The sequence below is a fragment of the Chrysoperla carnea genome, chromosome 2, assembly GCF_905475395.1.
Source record: "Chrysoperla carnea chromosome 2, inChrCarn1.1, whole genome shotgun sequence".
Lineage (NCBI taxonomy): Eukaryota > Metazoa > Arthropoda > Insecta > Neuroptera > Chrysopidae > Chrysoperla > Chrysoperla carnea.
The window spans coordinates 20,305,337-20,323,320 of NC_058338.1; the positions used below are offsets into that span (position 1 = coordinate 20,305,337).

Sequence of the window (17,984 nt, forward strand, 5' to 3'; positions counted from 1 at the left end):
TAAATTAGCTGCTACAATACTATGAACAAAAGTACAGCTACTTATTCAGCTAATTTACCAACTTCCCCTCATCAATCAAATATTTAAAAAAACACGAAAATTATATTCACATCAGCACACCTGCAAAAACCTCTTTTCCCATAAAGAGTGTGGCCAGCTATTGTTTTACTAATGCGTTGTACAGTTTCTGTCTATTATTTCCCAGAGGATGATGATGAAGGGCCTACATTCAAAGAGAAAATGTTAGAATCTTTAATGCGAATCATTGACATGTTCTGTGTATGGGATTGTTGTTGGCTATGGTTGGAAATTCAAAAATATATTGCATTAATTGTATTCGATCCATTTGTGGAATTATTCATCACGTTATGTATTGTCGTCAACACGTTATTTATGGCACTCGATCATCACGACATGGATAAACAAATGGAAAAAGCGCTCAAAAGTGGTAACTATGTATGTATACAACTTTTGTATAATCATTTTTTTATATACAATTCAAATATTTTAAAAAATATTTACGACTACTTTGATATGTTTTGCTTTTTTTTAGTTTTTTTCAGCTACTTTTGCAATTGAAGCGACAATGAAATTATGTGCAATGAGTCCTAAGTATTATTTTCAAGAAGGATGGAATATTTTTGATTTTCTTATCGTCACCCTATCACTTTTGGAATTAGGTTTGGAAGGTGTTCAAGGTTTATCAGTTTTGCGATCGTTTCGATTGGTTAGTATACCATATATAAATTATACTACATAGTATGTATAAAGGACAAAGCAACTATTGTTTGCAACTGTGAAAAATCTAACGGACACAGACGGACACAAGTTTTTTCTACAAAACAATCGATCACTTTCCTCTTAATTATTTGCTAAAATCCAAGATGGAGAAGTAAGCCCGACAATTATGCTTGCAATATGAAATGTTTCTACAACTTATTTAACCACTTTAAGAGTTCCAAATTTAGTCTATTTAGAAAGCTTATCATTAATAATGAAATAAAATATCAATTAATATTTTAGCTTCGAGTATTTAAATTGGCAAAATCGTGGCCTACGTTGAATCTACTGATATCTATTATGGGTCGGACAATGGGTGCATTGGGTAACTTAACGTTTGTGTTATGTATTATTATATTCATTTTCGCCGTTATGGGTATGCAATTATTTGGAAAAAATTACGTTGGTAAGTCTCAAGATAATTTTGAAAACGATTTGTTAAAAATTTGAATCTTAATATGAATGTTAATTTTTATAGATAACGTGGATAGATTTCCCGATAAAGAATTACCACGGTGGAATTTTACTGATTTTATGCACTCTTTTATGATTGTATTTCGTGTGTTGTGTGGAGAATGGATTGAATCTATGTGGGATTGTATGCTTGTGGGCGATGTTTCATGCATTCCATTTTTCTTAGCAACAGTAGTTATTGGAAATCTTGTCGTTAGTATTGCTACATTTTAAACAAAGAAATTATTCCATTCCTAAAATGGTTATTAATGTGTTATAAATTATAGGTATTGAATCTTTTCTTGGCCTTGTTGCTCAGCAATTTTGGTTCATCAAGTTTATCAGCACCAACAACTGATAACGATACAAATAAAATAGCTGAAGCATTTGATCGTATCGGTCGTGCTACAGATTGGACGAAAGCAAAAGTTAGACACTTTTTTAAGATGGTTCGGTTCAAATTAACAAATCAAATTTCCGATCAGTCGCCAGGTGAGGGACCATCCAACAGTTGGAACCAAGGTTTTTATCCACTCAGATCGCTTGCTGATGCCTGCTTGTTTTTGCTGTCAGTATTTATTATTTATTTATTTTTAAGTTTTTTAAATATTAAAATACAAAATTATTTTCAAATACTAATATAGTAGTTTTGTATTATTATGGACTATTTATTCCACAAATAAATTTCTTTGTCACAAACACATCTGTTGTAAGTATATGCAGTTTCCAAAAACAAAAAAAGACTTAATTGAATAAAGTTATAGATGAGGCGTCGCGACGTCCATAGTAATATCCATAATTATATTAGTATAGCTGTCTGAGTGTAATTTTTTTGTACATTTTTGTTTCATTTTCCTATCAGTAAGTATTTAGTTCGACTGAAGTTCTGTAAAATGTCACTTTCCGATTGAGTTTACATTTGGCACATATATTCTTTATTGCCCCTAGATCGTTTTAAAATTATTATATTCAAATTTCCAAAATTTAATGTGTATAGAATCTTAGAAAGAACAACCCTTTTATGTTTTAGGTATCAAATGAAAGGGTATAATGAGCATTTTTCAAACATAAACATATATTATATCTCACCGACTACAAAATCACGCTCTTAAAAATATGAAAACAAGGAAATATTGTTATGATAAGTAAAGTCGACATTACAGTCGGGGGACCTCTTTTTCGTCCCGTGAAAAATTTTCAATCTTAGAGAACCCCTGGCTGTAATGACAATTTTACTTATCATAACAATTTCAAATGAAAATATTTTTTTGTTTTTATACTTAAGAGCGTGATTTTGTAATCGGCGGGGTTATAGTTTTTGTTTCCGTATTCGTCCACCAAAATTTTAACGATGATTCTTTTCTTTATAACGGAAAGAAAAGAAAACATAAAGCTATAGACTTATTTGGACCAAAGTTATAATTTGGGATCATTCGAATTTTTAAATAACACATAGAACAGATTAATTTCCTTAAACCTAAAATTAGTGGAATGTTATTCGGAGTATGGGTACATATTTACTTGTTTCAACACTTTCGGACCTTCCAACTCATAAAAATATACAACAAACAAGAATTTCTCTTCTAAAATTCTCAACAAAAAAATTAATGTATTCTTTTCATGTTTCATTTTATTGAATTTGTATTCAAAAGTTGATCTCGATCGGAAAGTGAACCATTTAGGAACCACAGCCTTTAGTTCTAGTCATCACCTCATATTTTTAATTTTAAACGTAATAATTTAGTACAAATATACAATTTGTAAAAAATAAAACTCAGATAGTATTTTTAAGTGTACAATTTTTTTGTAATGTTCTTTTAATTGTTTTTTTTATTTAATATTTAATTTTTTATACTACAAAAATACAAATCAGAAGTAAATTAATTTAGAACATTTGTATATACGTATAAAACACGGAAGTAATTAATTAATTTAGAAATTTATTGAATACAAATTTTTTTTTAACGTTTATAATAATTATTTTTTTAATTAGCGGCAAATTAATCAGCTTGAGTTTGAGGTGGATTGAAAACTTTTCCAATTGAAATTTATATTTTTTTCTAAATATTTGTAGATAAATTTTAATAATATAAAAATAATTTCAGTAGTTTTTGTTTTCAATTGTATTTTTTTTAACGAAACTATATATAGCAAAGCAATAAAGTTTAATAATCCTTTTTGTTTACTATTTTCTTAATTTTATTTCATTTTGTTTTGCTATTCACAGCTTGGCTTTGATTTTTTTCTACGTCGTAGGTGTTTTGGATATGCACAAATTCACACTAAATTTTATCGGTTTATCAATCTAAATTCAAAAATCATTTTTCTCGGTATATTAGTATAAATGCACTTTAACTAAAAAGCACTATAACGCTAATTTTTTTTTCAAATTATTGATAATAATAACATCAGCTACTAAAACTATTTTTGTATTATTTGAAAATTTTGTTATTGTCTAAAAAAAATTGGTTGCATTTAAACATTTCTAGAAAAATGATGTGCAAACCAAAATATTATACTTCCAATCTCTCTAAATATTTCTGTACATAATTGAATCAAAATAAAAACTTCCATATTCGAAATTCTTTTAATTGTTGTCTGTAATTGGATGCTAAAATTTATACAAAACATATCTTTTGGACTAATAAGTAATTACATCTAAATGATAGAGGTTATTTTGATTTTATAATTATATAATATACATAAAACATTCGATGAAACTGCTAACTAAATTAATGATTGTAAAGTAACCCATTACTCTTAGCCTCGTTCATGGTAGTAGAACAAAAGCTTTTGCGTTCATGGTAGTAGAACAAAAGCTAATAAGACAATTTGGTAGTAAGAGCTCACTACGTAAGAATCGACGTGTACAGGTGACTAGCAAAAATAGGTGCACAAGCTTTGATGAATAATCTAAAAAGTTTTGCGGTTTAATCGGGCAACGTTGAACAATACTGCTAGTTCTATGCTATTTACAATCAAGAAAACATATTATATTATATTGTTAAGTAAAGAGTTTAAGTCTCTAAATTGGTTAAATAAATTATGTTTCGGTATCAACCTCTGGGGGCCTTGTAGATAATAAACACAAAGTTACCACTCTCAAAACTTGCGGTAATTATAATAAAAAACGGAAATCGGAAACATAGCCCCCAACAAAATATACTTGGAAAAAAAGACTCAAAAAAATAGACCCGGAAAAATAGATCCGGGAATATAAATTCTAAACACTTCTGTTAATAAAGAAAAAATTTTTTACAACGATATATTGTTGTAATTAGGAATTGGTTGGCTTGAGTTTGTCGACTATAGAGGAGTTGGTTGGGTTCTAAAGCTTTTAGCCCTTTCGATCAAAAATGGGATTCTATTACAGAAGACGGAGATATTATCGTAGACGATATCCATCCGATATTTTCTTTGTTAAATTGGAAAATAATTTCACTGAACGCAAATATTAATTAATCATTTTTATGTTTATGAATGAAAAGAAAAAATTTACGATCTTATTAATATTTTAACACTCATTACTATCGAATGTATTCTTGTCAGTTTCCATTTTTCAGGCGTTTTTAGGGATCTATATTTCCCGGGTCTATTTTTTCCAAATTTATTTTTTCTGGTCTACTTTTACCGACGCTTTTTTTGTCGGGGGTATTTTTGCTAAATTCAATTAAAACATAGCCTGGCCTGCAGTGTGGATATTACGTTATTCAACACAAATATTGATTTCAATTACGTTATATAATTTTAAAATCAAAAGAAACCTTCTCATTTATTCTAAAATTTGTAAAATAAACATTAAAACTTTTTGTAATATTATCTTCAACTTTCAATTGGCTTAATTATATTTATTACAACAAATTAATTATGAATACCTATATATAATTAACTATATGCTTTAAAACTTGGACTTTATTTTTACTGCTTAACAAAATGCAGTGGTATTATATTAAATTTAGTATGGATATAAAAATCGATTAATCCTTTATGAATAATGAAAATTTGTAGATGCAAGAGATGGTGGTCTTGAATTAACTGACGAAATTTTAGTAGATGGTATTATTTACAAAGAAAAATATTCAAAAGATAAATTAGAAGTAACAATAGGCGATGGAATGGAGTTCACTATTCATGGTAAATTTAACATTCAGTTTCATTTTTTTTTTAAAGTCATACTTCTTTTTAAATATTGAACCTTGATTTTGAAAACTGACTTTTGCTAGGTAGTACGACCGCCAAGGTAACTTTAGACTTGCGGTTGAAATTACTCTTAACTTTGATGATGAATGTTGTTATAAACTTCATGAATGTTAACGAAAAATAGGAATGAAGTTTTTAAAAATCTGCCTTGGTTTTCGCAATATCGAAAGCTTAATTATTCTCAATTTTCGATATTTTGAAAATTACTAAAGATATCGAAATTTTTTATTCTTACTTTTCGTCTTATATTGTCAAGTTATAACATAATTCACCATCAAAATTGGAAATATATATTTTTTTAATTTGTGTCCCCACTACCGTGCTCATACACCCTTAATTAGTCGGGCACAACGGGTTTTTTTGATTTTCAATAATTTATTAAGGTTTTAACTTTAGTTAAAACTGTCGTACAAACCATCAGAAGTCTTGTGGCAGACTTTTAGAAAATAAAATCAATTTTTCAATTTTAGGTGATTCTAAAAATAAACAAAAACGTGGTAAAAATCACATCAACAATAGTAAATCATTATTATCAAATCAAATTCACCAAGAATATTTAGGCACAATAGGTAGTTTAGATGAGGATGTAATGAGTACAATGTCATATGGTAGTCATAAACATCGACCGTTTAAAGATGAAAGCCATAAAGGTAGCGCTGATACATTAGATGATGAGGAAGAAAAACGAGATGCAAGCAAAGAGGAATTAGGAATTGAAGATGGTAAGTTATTTAAATTTTTTTTGTTAATTCTACCATCTTTTATTATTATTTGAAATTGCAACTAATTAGTTATTTTTTATTAGTTTATTTTCGTTAAATTCTGAAACAAGTAACGTAAAACTGTAGATTTTCAGAAAGATTTTTTTAAGAGAATTTTTAGGATCCGTACTCTCACAACATCTGACAAATTATATGTATTACTAGCAGATACCCGCCCGCTTTGCTGGGCAATTTCTCCTTTAGACTATCACGATATAGCCCTCACTTCCACCCACTACGGAAGTGAGATCCACCCTTTTGTTCACAATTTTATGGATTTTAATTTTTTCTAGCTTTTTTGAAAATGAAGTTTTGCCCATGATACTCGCTGATATTGTAAATATCTATTAGCCAATCATTAAATTAACCCGATTTATATGCTTTTTGCATCAAAATTACCCCATCCACCAAGTTTCATCAAATTCCAAAACAAAATTTTTTTTGCGATTTTCTCGATTTTATCAGAGGGGTACCCCTTAAAAAAATTGAAAAAAATTGAAAAATTTTTTGTATTTCCAATTTCGATAAAACTCAGTATATTAGGTAATTTTGACCCAAAAAGTACAAAAATCGGGTGCATTTGACGACTGGTCGAATAGTTTTTGAGATACGGACTAAAACCGATCCAAATATAGCGATATCTCAGAAACTCGACATCCAATCATTAAATTAACCGGATTTTTATACTTTTTGGATCAAAATTACCCCATCCACTGAGTTTCATCAAATTCCAAAACAAAATTTTTTTTTACGATTTTCTCGATTTTATCAAAGGGGTACCCCTTAAAAAAATTGCAAAAAATTGAAAAATTTTTTGTATTTCCAATTTCGATAAAACTCAGTATATAAGGTAATTTTGACCCAAAAGTACAAAAATCGCGTGCATTTGACGACTGGTCGAATAGTTTTTGAGATACGGACTAAAATCGATCCAAATATTGCAATATCTCAGAAACTCTGCATACAATCATTAAATTCGAAAAAGTACAATTTCAATTTTATCCTGCCCTATTAGAATGATTAAAATAGAAAATTGACTTCTATTTTTTTTTTTTTTAGATTTAGAGGATGAAGAAGGTTGCGATTGTGGCGGTCCAGCCGATGAAAATGAAATTTTAGAAGCAGCCACAGAAGATGTTATAGAAAATGAAGATTACCCGTCAGATTGTTTTCCAGAACACTGGTATAAAAGATTTCCATTTCTTGCTGGTGACGATGATGCACCGTTTTGGCAAGGATGGGCTAATCTTCGTTTAAAAACTTTCCAATTAATCGAAAACAAATATTTCGAAACAGCAGTTATCACAATGATTCTACTTAGTAGCTTAGCTTTGGTATGAAAAACGAAATATCGCATTCATGCTTTAAAATTGATGTTTGATATTCATTTTTTAGGCTTTAGAAGATGTACATTTGCCAAATAGGCCAATTTTACAAGATATACTTTATTATATGGATAGGATATTTACAGTTATATTCTTTTTTGAAATGTTAATTAAATGGTTGGCCTTAGGATTTCAGAAATATTTTACAAACGCATGGTGTTGGCTCGATTTCGTAATTGTAATGGTAAGTTAATATGGATCAAATATAATAAAATTAAGCGTCACGAGCGATAACTAAGCTTTCCCAATGCCTAATATTGTACTTAACGTACGCGAAACTTGCAAAATTTTAAGAAATTTAAGAATGATGAGTCACTTGATGATCAAATAGAAGCAACAAGGGTCATCTGAGCCTTCTGTGAGAAAGAGTTAACTTTGCTGACAATTTATCTTGCACAGATATATCTAGACCCTAATGGTTTTAGACGAATCAATTTAGACGAAAAAAGTGTAAAATGAAGAATTTTTATGTACCTCAACCTATCGGGACTGATGACAATTCCGAAATGAGAATTTCGATACCCCCCCCTCTCCTGGTATAATTCACCCCGCCAGTCGAAAATTGCAATATTCTGTAAATATTCAAGAAAACTGACCAAAAAAGTATATTCGAGTTTTTGGGGTCACTGATCATAATTCCGAATTTAGATGGGGGATATATTCAACCCTGTTGGAGTTATTCGCCCCTCGCTGACTTAACACCGAAATATTCTGAAAATATTCAACAAAATGGATCAAAAAAGTATACTTGGGTGTTTTTTGGAGTTGTTGATCACGATTTTGAATGTGGATATATACCCTCCTGTGGTAATTCGCCTCCCGCTGACCCAACACATCAATGGGGATGAACATTCGAATATTTTCAAATATACCCAAATGGGGTATAAACTAAGAGAGCATGACGTGTACAATACAAAACTGCAACCCCGACGCAAAAGCATTGTGGGGAGGGTGTGAAAGTGGGGACGAAGGATCGAATATTTTCAAACATAGCCAAATTTCTATGAAGTTTTGAAAACTATCAAGTTAACTTTTTTTTTAAACTTTCAAATTATCGGGTTGTTATAATATTCAACTCAAAATTTAAGAAAAAGAAAATTTTTCCATCTATTAATTGGGCTTAACGATTGTAAAATATTTGGTCCCAATAAATGGGACAAAAGTTATCATAAGGTTCCAATATAATGCAAATTTGGAAAATCTTAGTTTTAATTAAGATTTATTAAGTATAGAAATATAATAGTTTTATTAAGTATTTAGCAAAAGAGAAAAATTATTTAAATTGTTTTTTTAACTATTTCCAGGTATCATTAATTAATTTTGTAGCATCTTTAGTCGGTGCAGGAGGTATTCAAGCTTTCAAAACAATGCGAACATTGAGAGCCTTGAGACCTTTACGTGCTATGTCCAGGATGCAGGGCATGAGAGTAAGTGTATTGACTTTCTTTTAAACATTTAAGTCATTAAATTGATGATACTCAATTATGTATTTCACAGGTTGTCGTAAATGCATTAGTGCAAGCTATTCCGTCTATTTTTAACGTATTACTTGTGTGTTTGATATTTTGGCTGATTTTTGCTATTATGGGTGTACAGTTGTTTGCTGGAAAATATTATAAGGTATACATAACATACAATATTTATCTTGAAATAATATATATACCTTTTCGTAACCAATTTGCCAAATCTATTTTTTTTTTTTATGTTTAGTGCGTAGATGCCAATAAAACTACAATGAGTCATGAGTTTATAGCCGATAGAAATGCATGTGATGCGGAAAATCTTACTTGGGAAAATTCACGAATGAATTTTGATCATGTAGGAAAAGCTTATCTCTGCCTCTTTCAAGTAGCTACATTCAAAGGCTGGATCCAAATTATGAATGATGCTATTGATTCAAGAGAAGTAAATTATTATTACTATTATATTTTTTTGGATTCTTTTCAAATTCAAACGAATAAAATTTGAATATTGAATTTTTTTTAGATTGATAAGCAGCCTATTCGAGAAACTAATATTTATATGTATTTATATTTTGTATTCTTTATTATATTCGGTTCATTTTTTACACTTAACCTGTTTATTGGTGTTATCATCGATAACTTTAATGAACAAAAGAAACGGGCAGGTGGTTCACTAGAGATGTTCATGACAGATGATCAGAAAAAGTATTATAATGCTATGAAAAAGATGGGTTCAAAGAAACCATTAAAAGCCATTCCAAGACCAAGGGTAAGTATATAAATTGATAATTGTTTAATAGAACTAGCCTCAAATTATGATTAAATTCTGTTTTATGTATGTTTTTTAGTGGCGACCTCAAGCGATTGTTTTTGAAATCGTAACAGATAAGAAATTTGACATGATAATCATGTTGTTTATTGGTTTGAATATGTTGACAATGACGATGGATCATTACCAACAAAAGGAGACATTCACAATGGTGCTAGATTATCTCAATATGATCTTCATTGTCATCTTCAGCTCTGAGTGCCTTATGAAGATTTTTGCTTTACGTTATCATTATTTTAAGGAACCTTGGAATTTATTTGATTTTGTTGTTGTTATTCTTTCTATATTAGGTAAATATTATAGTTGTGAAAATGATGCTTCTTTAAGAAGTTTCATTTATTTGGTGTTGTGTTAAAAATAAGGAGAGAGTACCAACATATTGGTAATAATAAATTTAAAAAATCAATAAACCCAGTTGCGTAAAAAAACGAACTAAAAGAATAAAAACAAGTACTCATTAACAAATAGTAAATCCTTAAAACGATAACATGCAGTTGAGTGCTTACATGTTTGAAGCATTCGATAGCATGTTATCTTTAAAGATTTCTATTCGAGATTTATGTACTTGTTTTCATCTTTTTATTCCGCTTTTTACGCAGTGGTTTTTTTTGATTCTTTAAATCTAATATTTTTATTTTTGCCTTTTTAGTACTTTCTAATATTATGTACTGTCTAAGCGATTTATCTCGAATTTCCTATAAAATAATGTATTATATACACGAATGAGCATTTCCAATACTTCAAAGTAGAATAGAGGATCGAAGCATGTAAAAAATACTTGGACCAAATATATCTAAAAATAATTATTTCTGTAATACATTTGTTCACAATTTCTACAAAGCTCAATTTTTTTCCTCTGCTTGTACGATTTTCAGTTAAAAATACATTGATTTTTTATCGAACAATTTAATTGTTTTGTCACATTAAGCCAACACGTATTTAGATATAAATTTTTCACTGCATGAAACTGCACATAGCCATTAAAAGGCAGTAGGTAGATTTATCAATCGCCAATCTATCAAATGGGTATAGTTTTCCATTTTCTACTTATTTATAGTTTTCCATTTTCTACTTATTATTCTAGTACAAATTTACAAAATATTAATTTTAAATCACTTCCACTTAAATTTGATTCGCATGTAAACAACTGAAAATTCATAACAATATTATATACACTTATAAGGAAATTCGATGTTCATCGCTCAGGCGGTATTGAAAATATGAATGTACTAAAATCAAATCTCTCTCTAGAAAATATATTATTTATTTGATACTAAGGAGAATATCCAACAAAATCGCAAACGATTCACATTGATTTGCAGTACAGTAAAAATAGTTGGTTCGAGTTCAACAAAGTCACATTTAAGCACATATTAATAAGGACAGAATGTCTGGTTTGTCCTCAATTTCTTTTAGGGAAGAAAGGATCTCAATTGGATTTCACAACGGCAGTTTCCGTTTCGTAACATGATATAATTCCCAGGATCATTTATTGTTCTATACCAACGCATTCTCTCCAAGAGGTGTTTTGAAGTTTTATGCAGATCAACATAGAACTACCCTCAAAATAGATGTTTACATTTTATACAAAAATTTTGGTGTTTTCGGTGTGATTTTTATATTCGTTTTTCATGAAATTAAAAATTTTAATTTTTCCTGTTTATAGGCTTGGTATTAAGTGATATAATTGAAAAATATTTCGTTTCGCCAACGTTATTAAGAGTAGTTCGTGTAGCTAAAGTTGGTCGTGTTTTACGTCTCGTTAAAGGAGCAAAAGGAATTAGAACATTGCTTTTCGCTTTAGCAATGTCCTTACCCGCGCTGTTCAATATTTGCCTGCTGCTCTTTTTAGTCATGTTCATCTTTGCTATTTTCGGAATGTCATTTTTCATGCACGTCAAAGACAAAAGTGGTTTAGATGATGTGTATAATTTTAAAACATTCGGTCAGTCAATGATATTATTGTTTCAAGTAAGTAATTATTACCATCTAGTTATTAAAGGAGTCTCAAGTTAACGGTCATATTTTCTTCATCAGATGTCAACGTCTGCTGGCTGGGATGGTGTATTAGATGGTATAATTAATGAAGAAGATTGTCTGCCACCAAATAATGAAATTGGGTATCCAGGAAATTGTGGATCATCTACTATAGGCATCACTTTCTTGCTATCTTACTTAGTTATTAGCTTTCTAATCGTCATTAACATGTACATTGCTGTCATTCTTGAAAACTATTCACAGGTATGTAATATGCCAATATAAAATGTATTTATTTAATTAAGAATAAATTAATAAGTGCTTTATTCCAATTTCAGGCAACGGAAGATGTGCAAGAAGGTCTGACAGATGATGATTACGATATGTACTACGAAATCTGGCAAAACTTTGATCCAGATGGTACACAGTACATACGATACGATCAATTATCCGACTTCTTGGATGTACTGGAACCACCATTGCAAATTCACAAACCCAATAAATATAAAATTGTATCAATGGATATACCAATATGTAAAGGGGATATGATGTTTTGTGTCGATATCTTGGATGCATTAACAAAAGATTTCTTCGCACGTAAAGGTCCTATCGATGATACAAATGAATTAAGTGAAGTGCAGCCTGGTCGACCAGATGAAGCTGGTTATGATCCTGTGTCTTCAACATTATGGCGACAACGTGAAGAATATTGTGCAAGATTAATACAGAATGCATGGCGAAAACATAAGAGACAACGATCCGGCGATGGAAATGAAGGCACCACTGGTGGTGAATCAGACGAGGGTGAGTTAGATGTGCAAGGGCGTCAAACTGCCGTACTAGTTGAAAGTGATGGTTTTGTTACGAAAAACGGTCATCGTGTGGTGATCCACTCGAGAACACCAAGTGTCACATCTCGCACTGCTGACGTATGAACTTATGAACAAAAACAAAAAAATCAAACACCTTGAATCAACTACTCCTCCTTGACTGAATCATCATCGCCGAGTCTTAAAATCATCACATACATTATCGGGTAAATCGCACAAACATTCTGTCTCTGTCTCTCTCCAGCTCAGATTCATCATGCAGAATGCCGCACTTACCCGTTTTCGTATTAATTCGATTATTCTAGTTATCTTTCTTTATCGCTCTCTAAAATAACACCAAAAACACTTTTTTGTATTTAACTCACACTATATATATATATTCTCTCTTTGTTGTCTCATCCGGTCACCCTTGCTTGTTTTATTGTCCAAAATTCAGTAACATTCAGTGGTGGCTCTTCATCATATCCGGTAACTACTTCAATCATTTTTCAATGATTCTCTTAAACTCTTCATAAAAACCACTTTTTTCACACTGGTATGGTAGCAAAATACTATGCTACACCACAATTCTAGAGTTTAAGAGAATCATTCGATAATAATTTTCATGTGTTTTATGAGGGATTTTTTAAACGAAACCTATATATATTTATATCTTAACATTTCGTCCATGATCTTCGTTCCGCTATTCGGCTTAAAAAGTGTATATTTATAAAATGTGTGATTTTTAATATAAATATATATATATATAAACAAAAAAATTATATATATATAAAGAAAAATTGTTCAATAAATATAACTATATTTTTAAACTAAAAAAAAATGAAAATAGTAAAATATAAGCACTGATTGAGAACTGTTTACTAACAAACTAGCTTAAATAGTTTTTATAGAGTAACGCTTTTTTAAGAACAAATATATAAATATAAAAAAATTAGTTTTGCTGCCTGCCATGGACACTTCGAATGGTGTGTATTAAATAATATATAACTCTACTTTATATATAAATTTTAATAAAATCAAAAGATTTAATAAAAAAAAATAAATAAAATAAAAAATTATTAAAATAATAACAAGAATTATTATCAATAATACCTTTAATATTATTATAGGTTGATTGTTGTCGTAACTGCTCACGGTGATGCAGCTTTCGTCTTGTAAAATGTACTAAAAAATGATGGAATTGATGCAACGAAGCTACCACTGAATGTCGTCACGCGTTGTTTAAAAAAATATTATATAAAACGTTTCATTCGTTTGATGTTTTATGTACGAATTCAAAATTTTTAATGAACTGTTCAAAAAACAAAACACATAAAAAAAACTTGACAATCATGTGATACGCAATTTTTTGTGAACAAAAAAAAAATAATTAAGTTTTATTATTATTTTAATTAATTTTTAAAAATTTTGGTGCGAAATGTAGATTTCATATATATTTGTGTTTGATCGTCCAAAAGATTTTTTATAAAGTTTTTCTAAAAGTGACTTTAGTAGTGTTGTATCAAATAAAATATAACTCGGATTTTTTACTATCCCCTAAAAAGCGAAATTCAGTTGGGGAAACCTAATTAATTTCATCAATATTTGCCTTATATATTTTTAGAATTATACGTAAAATGCTTGGTCCGTTCCATTCGTAAATGTCAACTTGAGAACTTGACACAATACCATTTTCGTTGCACTAAAGCCACTTTTAGAAATCACTTTTTAAGTTCATATTAAACAGCGCCATTGAATTTAAAAATAAAAAAAATTACACTTAAATTCATACATCACTAATGTATATAATAATTATATATTTTCAATAATTAATTCAATTGAATATTTATTAAAACAAACCCAAGATATCAATGTAGAAGTATGTAAAAATTTCTAATTCATTTTCCTAACAAATTATTCAATTTTCGGAATAAAAATTGTAAATATTAACATATTTTTTATCAAAGTTTTCTCTTTTATTTTAATTTTTCAATTGTTTAAAAGGCAACTTTCCTTTATTTTTTTTATTTTTTTGCATCACTAGAATTTCTAAAAATCGAATCATTACATTAATCACTCTATTTTTTATATACTTTTAACACTGATAACTTTGTATCATCTCGTATTAAATTGAAATCATTTTTTTGTGATGTTTAGGAGGGGAAATATAAACTTTTGAATTTCGTCAATAAATTTTCCAAAAAAAAAAATACATAATAAAACAATCAAGTGTGTGCCCAAAATAAGACAAAGCTGTTTATTTGCATTCGATGAGAAAAAAAATCACACTGCCTAAATAATTGAACTTTTATTAAATAAAAAAAAATTTAAAAAATAACAATAGCCATCTTTGTCTATTTCTGAAGTGAGACATTAAAAAAATCGCAATGCCTTTCTGTAGTACATGTGTTTTAAAAATGCAATTAAAATTTTTTTTAAAATTGCTCAAATTTAAATTTGAGCTAAAACTAATATGTGCAATTTATCATTAGTTTTGATTCAAATTTCATTATATAGACTACAAAAGTGGTATGGTCACAAAGAACAAAGATGAATAATGTAAACTCAAAGAGACGAATAGAAAAACACTCTTCTCTTTTGTTTTTGAATCAATGTGATAAGAACACTTTAGTAGTTAAAATTTGTTTTTTTTATTCACATTTTAATTGTTTTGATTCATAATTTGTGATTATTTTCCAACTTTTTTTAAACTCATTGAATAAATTTAAAAAAAAAAATCACATTTTATGAAATCAATTATATTATTAGTAAAAAAAATTTCCCGTTTAATCTAAAATTTCTGTAACTACATTTGGACATATTTTTAAAGTATTTTATTGTAAATACAAAGTGTATAAATTATAAATATATTATTTACCAACATATTAATATTGAACGTACCATTTCCGAAAAAGTTTTTCTGCGAAAGAAAGTAATTGAACGCTTATGTGATCAACCTCTATCTTTCTTATAATAGCTACTATTCCGCGTACTGAAAAGGAGAAACTACAGCAATAATATAATTACTATAGATATGGCAATTAAAAACACTGAATCTTATCTATTACCAGTGCAGTATTAGCAACCAGACTCTATAATTATAGTGAACATATTATAATTACATCATTTTTATTATTTACTGTATCTTTACTAATTTGAAAAATAACAGAGATGAAAAATAAATAATAATCCTTAAAAAGGTTCGGCTGTTTGAGCAAGTACGGTGAATGTTCTTTCTTTTTGCAGTAAATGAAAGTCCCTTGATCACAATAAATACAGTTTATAGAGCCTCTGGCAAAATTTTTAATTATTTCATTTTAAATTTGTGATTTTTAACACAGTACCTTATGGAAGAACTCACAATAATGTTAATTGTACAAAAATTAATCGGAGAATGAGCTTTAAAAAAGTTTTCATCATGAAGAAAATTTATCACAGATTCTGTGTATGCAACAAAAAAACTTTACGGCGCTTTCCAAAAAGAAAACATAAAAAAACTTTTGTTTTTTACGCTTTTTCGATATTTTTAGAAGATTTTTTTACATTTGCGTCACACAAATTGCTTAGTTTACGATTGCCATATTTATAGTTTTATATTCCAGCTATACTCCAGCATTTTCGCTCATATCAATTTAAAATATAATTACATTACGATATAACTGTCATATGTGAAGCCACTTCCTTGCCATTTAATACTATTTCCTGTTGTAAAAAAAACCTAAAGGTTTTCTACGTAGTTATATTGTAATTTTTAATGAAATACATCTAATAAAAATTTTAATTTTATTCACACGTTTTAATTTTCAATATGTCGTCGTTAGTTACAAAAATTTTTTAGTTTTTTTTTTAACATAATATTCTGTAAAGAAGAAAAAATAATTCATTTCCCAATTTAAATTAGTTTGTTAAATATTAACACTTTTATTAGAGTTTAGAGATGGGTAACTTTGACAATTAATTGAAGTATGATATATTGTGATTCACTTTCGCAATCGAAGTTCGAAACGTATTAGAGACTTATTGAATATGACTTATTGAATTTTGAGCAGTACCTATATTACATATTATGTTTTCTAGTAAAATCTCGCGACGCTCGATAACATTAATACTCTTTCAACTCTGTACTCTATACCGCTATCTGCCTGTGTTTTAAAACTTGAGAACTACAAAGTCTACCCACCTGAAACTTTTACGCAAAGTGAAATACCCAATCAATATGGCTATTTTACCTCGAACCTCAATAATATTCAGTAGCACTTAACTAACTTGATCTTGGTCCATATTTTGGTCAATATACCAAAAGAGCTTTACACGTACTATATTTATTATACGCACGAGAATACTGAAATATGAAAACAAAGGTTTTTTGAATTACTTCGATTGTCTAAGCCACCCATTTCTAATTTTTTTTATAAAACATATAATTTAACACAAAAAATTTTTTTCTCTCAAAACAACTTATTTTGTATTCGAAACAAATTTGAATTCCTACACACTTTTTTTGTTTTTAATTCAGAAAGGATTTTTATTGGTCATCGTCTCTTTACAGTTTAAATCTAAAAAAATCTTCTAAGCGATATTTTACAATGATTGTACATTTAAAGATTTTCAACAGATTAAAAAAAAAAATAGGCGATAATACCTGATGGAATAAAAGGGATGACCAACATACCATTATTGGTGATGATGGTTATGTTGATACAAAATTGATGAGAAATCAATGCATCAAATAGACAAAAAATAATGAAATTTAATATAAAACGTGTGAGTGTGCTTGCTAGCATGAATCTAAATTTAATATAAAATAAATAAACTGCTGTCCATTTTAAAATAAGAAGACACTTAAATTAAAAGTGAAAAATAGTGCGTCTGAATTTAAAACAAAAAAAAATAATTCTACAAATAAAAACAAAAAAACTATAAACTAAAAACTTACAAAAATTGTGGTTCTATTAATTTTTAAAATGATATGGTGCTTTTTTAATCGTCAGCTCTAATTAACAATACGTTATTTATTAAAATTATAAAAAAAAGTTGACAACTTGTCAGATGAATTTGATAGGTTATAATTTAAGTTTTAGAAATTTGACAACTTGATATTATTTGATATAAAGTTGCGCCATTTATTCAAGCATCATTTTTTAATCTTATAATTTTAACGTGAAAATTGGCGCTATTAATTTAAATTACTGATCTCTATAATATGGTCTATAGAGATGATTGGGGAAGAATCTTAAATTGACACATGACAGCGTATATTACATGGTATATTATAACCAAAACATAACCTTATTTTTTAAATAACTGTTTACGACAAATTTTGTCAA

At 28.6% G+C, this 17,984-nt stretch overlaps 1 protein-coding gene across 1 annotated transcript in view; it reads left to right on the plus strand.

Annotated features, from left to right (window-relative positions):
- Positions 1–13,269, plus strand: part of LOC123291710 (sodium channel protein para) — a 112,968-nt gene extending 99,699 nt beyond the window's left edge. Inside the window, exons 16-32 of the mRNA XM_044872102.1 lie at positions 185–456; positions 554–727; positions 1,024–1,186; positions 1,259–1,446; positions 1,521–1,755; positions 5,242–5,367; positions 5,904–6,155; positions 7,254–7,528; positions 7,590–7,763; positions 8,884–9,006; positions 9,077–9,199; positions 9,290–9,484; positions 9,566–9,811; positions 9,891–10,161; positions 11,538–11,842; positions 11,909–12,112; positions 12,187–13,269. Of these exons, the coding sequence (XP_044728037.1) occupies positions 185–456; positions 554–727; positions 1,024–1,186; positions 1,259–1,446; positions 1,521–1,755; positions 5,242–5,367; positions 5,904–6,155; positions 7,254–7,528; positions 7,590–7,763; positions 8,884–9,006; positions 9,077–9,199; positions 9,290–9,484; positions 9,566–9,811; positions 9,891–10,161; positions 11,538–11,842; positions 11,909–12,112; positions 12,187–12,783 (3,923 nt within the window). The 3' untranslated portion in view covers positions 12,784–13,269. The remainder of the gene's footprint in view (positions 1–184; positions 457–553; positions 728–1,023; positions 1,187–1,258; positions 1,447–1,520; positions 1,756–5,241; positions 5,368–5,903; positions 6,156–7,253; positions 7,529–7,589; positions 7,764–8,883; positions 9,007–9,076; positions 9,200–9,289; positions 9,485–9,565; positions 9,812–9,890; positions 10,162–11,537; positions 11,843–11,908; positions 12,113–12,186) is intronic.
- The last annotated feature ends 4,715 nt before the right edge of the window (positions 13,270–17,984 follow it).